The sequence below is a fragment of the Nansenia antarctica genome (assembly GCF_963989245.1).
Source record: "Nansenia antarctica genome assembly, chromosome: 1".
Classification (NCBI taxonomy): domain Eukaryota; kingdom Metazoa; phylum Chordata; class Actinopteri; order Argentiniformes; family Microstomatidae; genus Nansenia; species Nansenia antarctica.
The window spans coordinates 53,220,421-53,234,719 of NC_137674.1; the positions used below are offsets into that span (position 1 = coordinate 53,220,421).

At 54.8% G+C, this 14,299-nt stretch overlaps 1 protein-coding gene across 1 annotated transcript in view; it reads left to right on the forward strand.

Moving 5' to 3' along the window:
• ncoa1 (nuclear receptor coactivator 1) overlaps positions 1–12,810 on the forward strand; it is a gene marked incomplete at both ends in the record, with an annotated part of 34,226 nt that extends 21,416 nt beyond the window's left edge. Inside the window, 12 exons of the mRNA XM_080524085.1 lie at positions 554–701; positions 1,555–2,827; positions 4,540–4,894; positions 5,045–5,209; positions 5,416–5,533; positions 5,750–5,918; positions 6,454–6,768; positions 9,966–10,064; positions 10,234–10,639; positions 10,980–11,145; positions 11,446–11,635; positions 12,640–12,810. Coding sequence (XP_080380211.1) covers positions 554–701; positions 1,555–2,827; positions 4,540–4,894; positions 5,045–5,209; positions 5,416–5,533; positions 5,750–5,918; positions 6,454–6,768; positions 9,966–10,064; positions 10,234–10,639; positions 10,980–11,145; positions 11,446–11,635; positions 12,640–12,810 — 3,575 coding nt within the window. The remainder of the gene's footprint in view (positions 1–553; positions 702–1,554; positions 2,828–4,539; positions 4,895–5,044; positions 5,210–5,415; positions 5,534–5,749; positions 5,919–6,453; positions 6,769–9,965; positions 10,065–10,233; positions 10,640–10,979; positions 11,146–11,445; positions 11,636–12,639) is intronic.
• Between the last annotated feature and the right edge of the window lie 1,489 nt (positions 12,811–14,299).

A 14,299-nucleotide genomic window follows, 5' to 3' on the forward strand; every position in this document is an offset into this window, starting at 1 on the left:
GGGACGGGGGAGAGGAGAGGGTGAGGGAGGGGGGAGGAGAGGGTGAAGGACGGGGGAGAGATAGGGGGAGGAGAGGGTGAGGGAGTGGGAGAGATAGGGGGAGGAGAGGGTGAGGGAGGGGGGAGGAGAGGGTGAGGGACGGGGGAGAGGAGAGGGTGAGGGAGGGGGGAGGAGAGGGTGAGGGGAGGGGGGAGAGATAGGGGGAGGAGAGGGTGAGGGGAGGGGAGAGAGATAGGGGGAGGAGAGGGTGAGGGGAGGGGAGAGAGATAGGGGGAGGAGAGGGTGAGGGAGGGGTGAGGGAGGGGGGAGAGATAGGGGGAGGAGAGGGGGAGAGATATGGGCAGGAGAGGGTGAGGGGAAGGGGGAGAGATCGAGGGGAGGTGAGGGGGGAGGAGAGGATGAGGGGGGGGGGGGGGGAGAGGGTGAGTAGGAGGGAATGAGAAGAGAGGGAGAGAAACTCTGCGGACGAAAGTAGGCCACAATGAGAAGCAGCCTAATTGTGTGTGTGTGTGTGTGTGTGTGTGTGTGTGTGTGTGTGTGTGTGTTTTGATAGTGATGACCCACGGCACGGCCATCAGTCCTCTGTACCGGTTCAGCCTGAGCGACGGCACCCCCCTGAGCGCTCAGACACGCTGCAAGTTCTGCTGCCCCCCCAACCCCGACGTTCAGCCCTTCATCATGGGCATACACACTATTGACAGGTACTGTCCAGGAAACACACACACAAACACATGTGTATACACACACACACACACACTGTTCGGTCTACTGACGCCGACCGAAAGGCTGGACTGAAGGACACGGATACCATTCAATTCGTTTTTCTCTTATTTTAGTGAAAATTGAACAGATTGTAAAACCTGCGAATGCAGACAACAAAACATACATGAATACACAGCTCTGACACATTCAATGACTAAAACAAAGCATATAAATGTTACACAAAGCACGCATCATACACACTAACCGTGGCATCCCTCAAGTCCTGGCATCACACAATGAACCCATACGCACGGTATCCCACTATTAAGCACCTAATCACAGCCCCCAATATCCCTACGCATAACTGATCTCTATAATCAAACAATTCCCACGCAGTTATGAGGCATAACTCAAAATAATGTTACTAATATCTAATAATTAATAATTAATAATAACTAATAATTATTCAAATAACATTAAAAATAACATTCCACATACACTGAAACAACCCATCCTAACTGGACAGTACACACACACACACAGACACACACACACACACACACACACACACACACACACACACACACACACACACACACACAGTTAGATGAAGAACCACAGTCAAACATTGACAAGACAAATGGAACTAGTATGAAATAATAGAAAATCGGTTGATAAAATGTCAGAACTGCATGAACAGCAAAACAGTAAACATTTGTATGGGTATTACCTGTCTCACACAGCTCCGGTTTGTTTGTCTCTCTCTCTCTCTCTCTCTCTCTCTCTCTCTCTCTCTCTCTCTCTCTCTCTCTCTCTCTCTCTCTCTCTCTCTCTCCCCTCTCTCTTCACCAGGGAACACAACACTGCTAGCTCTCAGGAAAACACTAACCCCAGCCTTCCCCTGGCCCAGGGGAGCCCCGGCGCCCCCTCCCAAGCCTCCCGCTCCCCTGCCCTCCCCCCGGGCAGCGACGTCAGCCAAGCCCCAGGCCTCCCCTCCGGCCTCCACCTCAACAACGGCAACAGCTCCAGCCAAGGCCCTGCTCCCCCCACCACACCCACCACACCCAACAGCCATTCAGCGGGATACCTGACGCCCAGTCGGCTGTGTCCGCAGCAGGTCCACAGCCCCTCCCCTCTGGGAAGCCCGCTCACAACCACCCCTACCTCCTTCATGTCCCCCCGGCCCCCCAGGGGCAGTCCCGGCCTGGGGGGCAGCCCCCGCGTCCCAGGGAACCCTTTTTCCCCCTCCACGCCCGGCCTGCACTCCCCAGTAGGGGCGCTAGGGGGCGCCGGCGGAAGCCTCATTCGGCGACACTCTGGAGGGGACGGGGGAGCGGGCACCCCCCTGGGGTTCTCCCTGCCCTCCCCCCTCCCTCAGAGACAAACCAGCACCCCCACCAGCTCCCCTGCTCGCCCTCCCCCGCCCAAGCCTCCCGAGGGGGGAGGAGGTGGGGGAGGAGGAGGAGGAGGAGGAGGGGACTCCTCGAAAGCGCCCCCTCCCTCTCAGCCGGGCGGCAACCCCAAACTCAACCAGCTCCTGGACAACAGCAACAGCCATGCCGGCGGGGAGCCCAGCACCCCCCCTCCTCACCCCAACCCCGCCCCCGTCCCTCCCCCTCCTCCTCACCCCGGCTCGACCCCCGCCCAGTGCCCGGCCTCCCACAGCACGCTGACGGAGCGCCACAAGATCCTCCATCGCCTCCTCCAGGACACCAGCCCCGCCGGCACCGAGCTCCCCCTGGAGGGGGTGGCCCCCGGGGGGGCGGGCGGGTGCCGGAAGGAGCTGGACGTCAAGAGGGAGCACCCGGCCAGCCCTGTCACGCCGGGGGGGTGCGCCAGGGGAGGGGAGCCCCAGGACCACCAGCTGCTACGGTTCCTCCTGGACACGGACGAGAAGGACCTGGACGACATGCCCCCGGCGGTCCTGAGTCTGGAGACGGTCCGGGTGAAGGTGGAGAAGAGGGCCAGCACAGAGACCGCGCCGCCATGCGCCGCCCTCGCCACCACAGCCACCGCCACAGCCACCGCCACAGCCTGCCTCAAACCCAAACCGGGACCCAGCCCTGGACCCAAGTCCAGCCCCAGCCCCAGCCCCAGCTCTGGAGACAGCAGGCCCAGGGACACGGTACTACAGCTCTCCCTCCTCCTCTCGCTTTCCTCTAGCCTATGCTAAGCTAACACCCATCCCAACGCTTTCTCTAGCCTGGCCTATGCTAAGCTAACACCCATCCCAATGCTTTCTCTAGCCTATGCTAAGCTAACACCAATCCAATGCTTTCTCTAGCCTGGCCTATGCTAACACCTATCCCAACGCCTTCTCTCTCCCAGCCTATGCTAAGCTAACACCCATCCCAATGCTTTCTCTAGCCTATGCTAAGCTAACACCAATCCAATGCTTTCTCTAGCCTAGCCTACGCTAAGCTAACACCCATCCATGCTTTCTCTAGCCTATGCTGAGCTAACACCAATCCCAATGCTTTTGAATTCAGGAAGAGGACGGAGGGGGAGTGCACCCTTTTGAGAAAGGTGTTGTGCAAAAAGGATGTGGTTGATTGGTTTATTGATTGGTTGGTTAGTTGATTGATTGATTGATTGATTGATTGGAGATGAGAGAATATTAGGATTGAGGACTGCGGAAAAGATAAGTTTGGACACATTTTCTCATTCAAGTGTGTCCAAACTTTTGTCAGGTACTGTACATGTGTCAGTGGAGGCTGGTGGATGGAGAAACAAGGGGAGGATGTTCTCATTGGCTGCGTTAGTAGCACACACTGGGTGTCGACGTCATAAACGGACCAAGTAATTTGATTGGACAATAGGCATTCCATGAGCACTGATCAGATTTCCAGAGCGAATTTATGTACGCAGCCATTGTAATGGATGAAACAGAATGAGGAATGGCATCGGAACGTTGCCATCGGAAGGTTGCCATCGGAAGGCTGCCGTCGGAACTCTGCCGTCGGAGCTCTGCCATCGGAACGTTGTCATCGGAACGTTGCCATCGGAACGTTGCCATCGGAACGTTGCCATCGGAACGTTGCCATCTGAAGGCTGCCGTCGGAACTCTGCCGTTGGAACTCTGCCATCGGAACGTTGCCATCGGAACGTTGCTATCGGAACGCTGCCATTCCTCATCCCGTTTCATCCATTACAACGAGCCTGTCCTCCCCCCGTTCCTCCATCCACCGCCTTCCCCTTGACCCCCCCCCTGACCTGGGTGTTTCTGGGTGTCAGGGTATCTCGGGGGACGTCACAGGGCCTGAGTGTCTCCTGCAGCTGGACGCTTGTTAGAGGAAATGAAAGGATGATTTACTGTTTGTGTCTGTTTAGGCTAGGCCTCTATGCGAACACTCCCCCTTCTAGTGTCTTAAATCAAGAGCTGGTTGTGTTGATTTGCGGCCCCCTGCGCTTGGACTTTGTCTCCCCACAAGCACATAGCTTGCAGCAGGAACGTTTGAAGTTCCCTGACCTTTGCTCCCTCTCTCTCTCTCTCCCTCTTTCTCTTTCTCTCCCCCTCTCTCTCGCTCTCTCTCACTCTCTCTCTCTCCCTCCCCTCTCTCTTTATCTCCCTGTCCCTTTCTCTCTCTCTCCCACTCTTTCTTTCCCTCTCACGGTCCCTTTCTCTCTCTCCCACACTTTCTCTCCCCCTCCTTCACTCTCTCTCTCTCTGTCACTCTCACTCTCTCTTCATCTCCCTGTCCCTTGCTCTCTCTCTCCCACTCTTTCTCTCCCTCTCACTGTCCCTTTCTCTCTCTCCCACTCTTTCTCTCCCCCTCCCTCCCTCCCCCTCTCTCTCTCTGTCACTCTCACTCTCCCCGTCCCTCTCTCCCTCTCCAGTTTTCCAGTGGACCTGCTGACCTGGACCCTTTCAGCCAGCTGCTGCCCACCCTCAGGGGCCCCGCTGGGGCCAAGCAGGGCAGCGAGGGGCTGGGTGATCCCCACCCCCAGGCCCAGCTGCAGCTCCAGGCCAAGCCCCAGCCCAAGCCCCGGCTGCAGTCCCCAGCTCCCCAGCTCCAGTCTCCTACCCTGCCTCAGCCCCTGCCTCAGCCCCTGCCCCTGCCCCAGGCCCAACCCCAATCCCAGCCTCAGCCCCAGTCCCCTGCCCAGTCCCCTGCCCAGCCCCAGCCCAGCGAGTCCAACATTCCCAGGGGGGTGAGCATGAAGAGGGAGTCTCCCGGAACACCAAGCCGAGGTACAGTGGAGGGGTCAGGGTGGTGGTGGGGGGGGGGGTTCAAGGGTTGGGGGGCGGGAGGGAATTGAGAGAGGCCCCTAGTGCGGTCGCCCACAGAGGGAGCGGTCCACTCCTAACCGTGTGACTGTCTGTGTCCGTGTGTCTCCGCAGGCCTGTGTGACATCTCGGTTCTGCAGAGCCAGTCACCCTTCGACTTCTGCAGCCCCTCCACCCCCAGCCAGGGGCAGGGGCAGACGGACCCCTTCCAGCCCCCCAAAGACAGCAGCAGCCCCTTCTCCGACACCGGGCGCCTCAACCCATTCAGCTCCAGTCCCGGTAGGGGGGGGCACTTTAATCGATCGATCTTGAATAATTTTTTAATCGTGATCTTTGACATGATAATGACCACCTCATTATACAATTGGCAGACATCGGTGTGATGTTGGCATCAGCAGGGAAGTTGAGATCCAGAGTATGATGATGATGATGATGATGATGATGATGATGATGATGATGTGTGTACTGTCCTCTGCTCTCCCCAGGCCTGGCTAAGTTGTCTGACTCGCAGCAGTTCCAGCCTCTCTCCTCCCTGGCCGACTCTCTGTCCTTCGACGGTGGCCTGGGAAACCCCGCGCAAGCACCTCAGTCCTCACCTCAGGAGTGAGTGGACTTCCTGTGGTCCTAAACGCAGGCACACACACACACACACACACACACACACACACACTGACGTGCACGCACAGATGCAGACACACACACACCACCTCTCAATCTCCTACATGCTGTACACACACACACACACACACACACACACACACACTCTCTCTCTCTCACACACACTCACACCCCCCCTGTCTCTCTGTGTGTCCTGAGCAGGCAGTGTGTCCCGTGCCCGCTGGATGAGATGCTGTGCCCCCCCACCACCCCCGAGGGTCGCAACGATGAGAAGGCTCTCCTGGACCAGCTGGTGTCCTTCCTCAGCGGCACAGACGAGAGTGAGCTGGCAGAGCTGGACCGGGCCCTGGGCATCGACAAGCTGGTACAGGTGAGGAAGAGGAGGAGGGTGGTTAGAATAAGGATAACAATGGTTATGTGTGTGTGTGTGTGTGTGTGTGTGTGTGTGTGTGTGTGTGTGTGTGTGTGTGTGTGTGTGTGTGTGTGTGATTAACATTAGGTGGTGATAATAAGGATAACAATGGTTATGGTGATGATGATGATGATAATGATGATGATGATGATGGTTATAATAATGATAATGATGGTTATGATGATGATGATGGTTATAATAATGATAATGATGATGATGATGGTTATGATGATGATGATGATGGTTATAATACTGATAATGATGGTCATGATGGTGATGGTTATGATATTGATGACAATAGCAACCCTTGTAACAGTATTGTACTCTTCTTTGACTGAAAGTGAAGTGTTCACAAAGCGTCACAGGATAGTCACCAGCATCAGCACGATGGTCAATACTGCTGTATTGATCTGTTGGGTCTTTCACTTGACTCTGACCCAGTATTGGTCATTCATGGACTGGTGTCCCTCCTCTCTCTCCCTCCCTCCCACAGGGCGGCTGCTTCGAACCCCTCCCCCAACGGTTCCCCGCCCAGCCCCCCACCGTCACCCCCATCTCCGTTGACCCCAAGCTGCCTGGCTACCCCTCCCAGTTCACCCCTGCCCCCCAAGCCCAGTTCCCCCAGGAGCTGGCAGGCGGGGGGGCGCAGGGCCTTGGCTTCGGGGCCCCCAGGGGGGCCTACCCTGGGGGCATGGGCGTGACTCTGCGGCCTGGCATGGTCAGGGCTCCAGGGATGACCAACCAGCTGCGGCTGCCCCCCAACCAGCTGAGATTGCAGCTGCAGCAGAGGCTACAGGGCCCGCAGCAGGTACTTACATTTTGGGGGGGGGGGGGGGGGCATTTAGTAGACACCTTTATCCAAAGCGACTTACAACAAATACATTTGACTAAGTAAGTGAATCATTGATCCACCAGTCATAGCAGGAAAAAGTAATCTACCCTCGGACCTGGAGCCATTGGCAGTCGTTAGTGCTAGAAGAAACACTGGGGAAACAGTACAGGGGGGTAGTAGATGTCTCAGGAGGGACAGTTAAGGTGTAGCCTGAAGAGATGGAGGTCTTCGGTCTACGGCGGAAGATGGGGAGTGACTCTGCAGTCCTGATAGCGTGGGGAGCTCGTTCAGGTACTGCTGGAGGGGGGTGGGGCTGGTTAGATAGACAGACAGACAGACAGACAGACAGACAGACAGATAGGTACTTTATTGATCCCCTGATGGGGAATTCAGGCGTTACAGCAGCCCAGACCACAAAACAACAACAACAAAATAAAGTGACAATTGAATAGTAGACTAAAATAAATAAGATCCACATTCTAATACGTTTTCTCCGAAGAAAAATGTGTGGAATGGTAGGTCTACCTGTGTCACTATCAGTGGAGGCTGGTGGAGGCGGAAAATCGGAGCCCACCGGGCTCATTAAAATGCATAGAAGTGTATCAAACACACACACATACGCATGGTGTTTGATACCCATTCCTCATTCCATTCCATGTATTACAATGAGCCTGACCTCCGATTTCCACCGCCACCAGCCTCCCCTGTTATATATAGATGTGTGAAAAAGGTTGGGGTCACACAGGCATGTGTGTTATTGTGCTCGTACACACAGGAGGGTTGGGGGCGGGAGGGGGGGGGTGTAGTGTGTTTCTGCTAAACACAGAGTGGAGGGGGGGGGGGGGGGGTTCTTCTGCTACACACAGGAGGGGGTGTGTTTAATGACCCTTGTTTACCTTAATGAACCACGGTGTCACGCTGGGTTGGCTTCTAATCCCAGTCAAAGCTCTCGCTTGTTAAACACACAGGCTTAGCTGGCTACGCTAAAGCTCTTACGCCTCGTATTATGTGTTAATGTGGCATTGCCCATTGTGGAGCTGAGCAGAGCTACTGTGGCATGGTGGTGAAATAGGCTATGCTAGGTCATTGTGGAGCTGAGCAGAGCTACTGTAGCATGGTGGTGAAACAGGTTAGCTGGGTCATTGTGGAGCTAATTAGTGGTAGTGGTGGCCTAGTTGATATAGACTTGGACTGGTGATCAGAAGGTCATGAGTTCCCACCTGGGAACCCCACCACTAGTCAGATCAGAATTGGTTTTATTACATCCAATGTGCAGGTACACAAGAGTACAATTCTTAGGCTTAGATTCTTCGACATTGGCATTGCAGCAGGATACAAAATCAATAACAATAATAGAATAAAGTGTGCCCTTGAGTAAGGCACTTAGCCCTAAGCTACTCCAGGGGACTGTCCCAGTAATCTCTAATTGTAAATCGCTTTGTAAAAGCGTCTGCTAAATGTAACAAAAAGAAGAAAAAAAGGAAAGCTAAGCAGAGCTACCGTAGCATGGTGGTGAAATAGGCTATGCTAGGTCATTGTGGAGCTAGGCAGAGCTAGCATGGTGGTGAAATATTATAGGTTAGCTAGGTCATTGTGGAGCTCAGCAGAATTAGCATGACGGTGAAATACTGTAGGTTAGGCTAAGTTATTGTGGAGCTAAGCAGAGCTACGTAGCATGGTGAAATAGGCTAGCTAGGTCATTGTGGAGCCAAGCAGAGCTAACGTGGTGGTGAAATAAGCTAGCTACGTCATGTGATGTCAGTACGCTTCCGACTGTGTACACTCAAGTATGGCACAGGAAGACAAACCCAGTGGGACTGAATGGTGTTTCCCGTGGACTGTCGGGAGGCTGGTGGAGGTGGATTGTATTGTATGGAATGGAATGAGGAATGGTATCAAACACGTATGTCTCTCTCTCTTTCTTTCTTTCTCTCTCTCTCTCTCTCGCTCTCTCTCCCTCTCTCACTATCTCTCTCTCTATCCCTCCCTCTCCTTCACATAGAGAGTATGTGCTTGATACCATCCCTTATTCCGTTCCATGCATTACAATGAGCCCTGTCCTCCGATCTCTACCTCCAGCAGCCCAGTCTGAGAGGGACAGCAGAGTGATGATGGGTGGAAACTGAAAAGAAAAGGAAAAAGAAAAAAGCACTTCCTGCCTGTTGGAAGTGTTTTTGTTTTCACTCCTTCTCTCTCTCTCTCTCTCTCTCTCTCTCTCTCTCTCTCTCTCTCTCTCTCTCTCTCTCTCTCTCTCTCTCTCTCTCTCTCTCTCTCTCTCTCTCTCTCTCTCTTTCTCTCCCCGCTCTCAGACAACACACCCACACTAATGTTAATCACACACACGCACTCACACACACTCACACACACACACACACACACGCGCACACACGCTAATGTTAATCACGATGTTTCTCCAAGGTCTCATTACAGTTGACACACACACACACACACCTTTTACATATGCGTCTCTTAGTCATGGTGATTTACGTGCCTGGTTCTGTATAAAGCCGGTGATGACTGCTTCTGCGGTGCGTCTGCCACCAGCGCGTATTATAAGAGACCCTGTCAAAGTAGAGGTTGAATACGTATATTAATAGAGTCCTCCTCTCCTTTCCTCTCTTTCTCTATCAGTCCTCTGACTCAACCCTTCTTTCTCTCTCTTTCTCTCTATCCATCATCTGACTCACTTGTGGTCCTCCCTTAATCATGTATCTTCTCAACTCACCAACTCTCGATAACCTTTCCTCTCCCTCCTTCTCTCTGTCTCTCTCTCTCTCTCTCTCTCTCTCTCTCTCTCTCTCTCTGTTCCTCCTTTCCTTTACTCCTTTGTTCTCTCCATCCTTTCCTCTTTTCCTCCCTCTATTCTTCCTCTCCTCTCCTCCTCTCTTTATCATTTCCTCCTCTCTCTATTCCTCCTCTCCTTCCCTCCTCTCCTTGCTCTCCCTCCTTCCTCTCCTCCCTTTACTCCTCCGCTCCCCCCTCTCTTCTCTATACTTCCCTCCTCCCTCTTCCTCCCTCCTCTCCTTCTTCTCTTCTCTCTATCCCTCCTTCCTCTCCTCCCTTTATTCCTCCTCTCCTCCCCTCCTCTCTTCTCTATCCTTTCCTCACCCCTCTATCCCTCCTTCCTCTCCTCCCTCCACTGGTTTGACTCTCTCCCTCTCTCTCTCTGCCAGCTCCAGAACAGGCTGGCTGCCATGAGCCAGTTTCCAGGGGGAGCGCACGTTGCCATGGGGATGCGTCAGGGAGTGCAGCAGCCCCAGATGCCCTCTCAGGTGAGTGCTTGCTTCCTTTGCATTCTTAACACCAGATTCAGGGTCAGCTCTCTTCACCTTCTCTAGTCCAGAAGTGTTCACTTCTCTGTGTTTATTCCTTCCAGAGCTAACATGTTATTGGTGTGAATACTAATTCACCTGTTCACCCCTCCCCCCCCCCTCCCTCCAGCCGCCTCTCAACGCCCAGATGTTGGCCCAGCGGCAGAGGGAGCTGTACAGCTTCCAGCACCGCCAGAGGCAGCTCCTCCAGCAGAAGGTCCTGCTGATGAGGCAGGGCATAGGCGGCGCTGGCGTGGGGGTGGGGGTGGCCGGGGGGGTGGGGGTGGCCGGGGGGCCCATGCGGGCCCAGAAGAGCCCGCAGCAGCAGCAGCAGCAGTTCGTCTTCCCCCCGAGCTACAGCCCCATGCCAGGGAACCCCTCCACCTCCCCCGGCCACTTCACTCCCATGGGATTGGGGGGGCCTCTGGACCCCAAGCTGTCCGGCCGCGGGTCCTTGGGGACCCAGGCGCTGCTGGGGGGGATGCAGGGCCAGCTGGTGCAGCCTGGCCTCTTCCAGCAGTTCGGCGGAGGAGCAGGTGAGTCGAGCAGCGGCGTCGGGACGATCTCTCGTGCGTCTGATCGTCACAGGTTATCGTCAGATTAGTACAGATTATCGTTTGATCATCACAGGTTATCGTCAGATTAGCACAGATTATCGCCAGGATGTGATTCAACGTGCTGACAGCATGGATATTTGTCTAGGATGTAAAGCCCTTCCTGGACGGAACGAGGAACGGTATCAAACACATTCCATTCCATCCATTACAATTTCGTCCTCCACCAGCCTCCCCTCAACTGACACAACTGACAACGTGTGCACGTGCCTTAGCGTAGCCTGCTAACCGCTAGCTACCCTGTTGCTGTCTCGGCCTGCAGGTTTGGTGCCGCAGGGAGACTCATCCTTCCCTGACCTCAGCCCCACCAGCCCCCTGCTGTCCCCGCAGAACTCCACCTCCCAGAGTCCTCTGCTCCAGCAGCCGCCTCCAGGGTACCAGTCACCTGACCTGAAGAGCTGGCCACAGGCCGGCCTCGGCGGCAACAGGTGAGAGGCTGGCGCCGTGTCAGCTCAGGCACGGAGATCAGGGGGGAGGCTGGTGGAGGTAGACGAATCGGAGGACGTCCACCAGCCTCCCCCTGATACAGATATATACTGTAAGGGGGGGGGTTTGTAGTTGTGTGTTGTTTTGTTTTGAACAATGTTTGAATTTGATGTCTCAATTCCCTCGCAATTCATCGTTGATGTTATTAATTGTGTGTGTGTGTCTGTGTCTGTGTCTGTGTGTGTCTGTGTGTGTGTGTGTGTGTGTGTGTGTGTGTGTGTGTGTGTGTGTGTGTGTGTTAGCTTGTTCAGCCCGTCGGGCCAGAGTGCACCTCAGGCCTTCGGCCAGCAGGGGGTGTACAACAACATGAGCATTACCGTGTCCATGGCCGGGGGGTCAGGGGGGGTGGGCTCGCTACCTCCCATGGGACCACCCGTTGGCATGGGCAACAGTAACCTCGGCAACATCAGCTCCATGTGTACCGACCAGCAGGTGAGGTCGCCAACATTCCGGAACTCTCCTCTTACAGTTCTGCTGTCGCTGCTCTTGTGAACCCCCCATCTCTCTCTCTCTCTCCCTCTCTCTTTCTCTCTCTCTCTCTCTCTCGCTCTCTCTCTCTCTTCCCATCCCTCTCTCTCTCTCACGACCATTTGTCTCTCATTCTTTCTCTATGTCTATGGGGTGGAGGGGTCTCCCCACTGGCGTCAGTAGGGCCACCTCTCACCCCAGCCACAGACTGTTTGCCCTCCTCCCATCCGGGGGAGACCGTACAGGAGTCCATGTTCCCCTACCAGCCGGCTCACAAACAGCTTCTTCCCTGCAGCTGTCACTCTGCTGAACTCAAAATCCCGGCGCTAGCCTAGACCCACCCCCCATCCCCCAACAGGAGGAACGTTGACTCCCAGTATCAGTGTGCCCTCCCCCCACACCTCTACTGGCTGCACACTCAGGACTTCCCTTTAGCTTTTGCTCTACTGTTTGTTTCCTCGTACCATATTCACTATATTGGTCTCTAATTATACATCTTACATATATGTTACATACCTCAAGACCTGCTGTCCTGGTTCTGTATATATCATACTGTCCATATATTTTAACTGTACATATCATATTGATATTCATCTCACATATATATTCACTTTTTATATTCATTTATTTATACTCACTGTAATACTTTACACTGTAATACCATGCACTGTCTACAATATCATGTCTTTTGCACCGTGACACTATTTACACTATCTGGTTAGATGCCAAACTACATTTCGCTGTGTCAGTACTATGTGCAATGACAATCAAATTGAATCTAAATCTATTTTTGGCTATCTCTCTCTTCTTCTCTCTTTCTATCTCTCTCTCTCTCTCTCCCTCAATCTGTCTCCCCCTCCCTCCTTCCCTCCCTCCCTCTCCTCCCTCCCTCCCTCCCTCTCTCTCTCTTCCTCAATCTGTCTCCCCCTCCCTCCCTCCCTCCCCTCCCTCCCTCCCTCTCTCTCCAGGTGCAGCAGGTCCAGGTGTTTGCGGATGTCCAGTGTACGGTGAACCTGGTGGGCAGCGACTCGTACCTGGCCCAGCAGAGCTCCATGGTTCCTCAGAAGGGGGTCCCCCACGGCTCCCAGAGCAGCCAGGCCCAGCAGAAGAGTCTCCTCCAGCAGCTGCTCACAGAGTGACTCCCCCCTGGAACTGGAGGAACCACCACCAACCAACACCAACCAACCAACCAACAAACCAACAAACCAACACCTCTCTCTTTCTCACCTTTGGTTTCAGACACCTGCAGGATTGGTTTGGACTTGAGGGCCATAGGCGGGGTGTGTGTGTGTGTGTGTGTGCACCCTGTAGGGGAGACCGGGGTGGGCGGTAACAGTATCAGCTCCCCCCTGCCTGTCTGCTCTCCACACCTGCCTGTCTGCGTGCCCGCCTAGGCTCCGTGAAGGCAGCGCGTCGTCCCTGGTTACCTAAGTTTCTCTACACAAAGTTCTGCTTCCTGTTCTGAGAAGGAATCACCACGTTCCAGATTTGCCAAGCTGCCGTCGTCATCATCATCGTCGGCGGCGGCGTCTAAACACAGGAATCCGTTCCGCCAGGCTGTCGCAGTGCACCTTGGGATGCGCGAGCGACGCTGAGCTCAGCTTCGGGCAGGGAGCCCGTCACCGTTGCCACGGGCGATGTTGTGTGCACGGTTGGGGAGGGACTACGTTTTGAGAATGTTTTTTTTGTGTTTTGTTTGTTTGTTTATTTTTTGTAAAACCCTCTGCAATGGGAAGAAGCTCAGTTTCAGCTGGATCTGTGACTGGCTTGGCTCTCTCCGCTGCAGTGCCTGATGGGAGTTGGAGTTCCCAGCTCTTCTTCTTTTGTGTAGTTTTCTGTTCTGTTGTTCTGGCGGTTGTGGTCAGAGAACCAAGTGTCACGGCCAGGCTGGGATACTCTGACTGACTGGCTGACTGACTGGCTGACTGACAGACTGACTGACTGACTTGCTGACTGACTGACTGACTGACTACTACACTGTCTTTTCCTGGGAGGACATAACTTTTTTCAAAACTAAAACCAGACTGTTAAACTATCTGTCCAACACATTTATTCTGAACTCCACAGCTGCTGTGAACCGGAGGCACGCTGGGCTCTCCCTCTCCCTCTCCCTGGACTGCTGGACCTTCCCTGTCCCCTGACCCTCCCTGTCCCCTGTCCCCTGACCCTCCCTGTCCCCTGTCCCCTGACCCTCCCTGTCCTCTGACCCTCTCTGTCCCCTGTCCCCTGACCCTCCCTGTCCCCTGTCCCCTGACCCTCCCTGTCCCCTGTCCCCTGACCCTCCCTGTCCCCTGACCCTCCCTGTCCCCTGTCCCCTGACCCTCCCTGTCCCCTGTCCCCTGACCCTCCCTGTCCCCTGTCCCTCCCTGTCCCCTGTCCCCTGACCCTCCCTGTCCCCTGTCCCCTGACCCTCCCTGTCCCCTGACCCTCCCTGTCCCCTGTCCCCTGACCCTCCCTGTCCCCTGACCCTCCCTGTCCCCTGACCCTCTCTCTCCCCTGATCCTCCCTGTCCCCTGACCCTCCCTGTCCCCTGACCCTCCCTGTCCCCTGACCCTCCCTGTCCCCTGATCCTCCCTGTCCCCTGACCCTCTCTGTCCCCTGACCCTCTCTCTCCCCTGACCCTCCCTG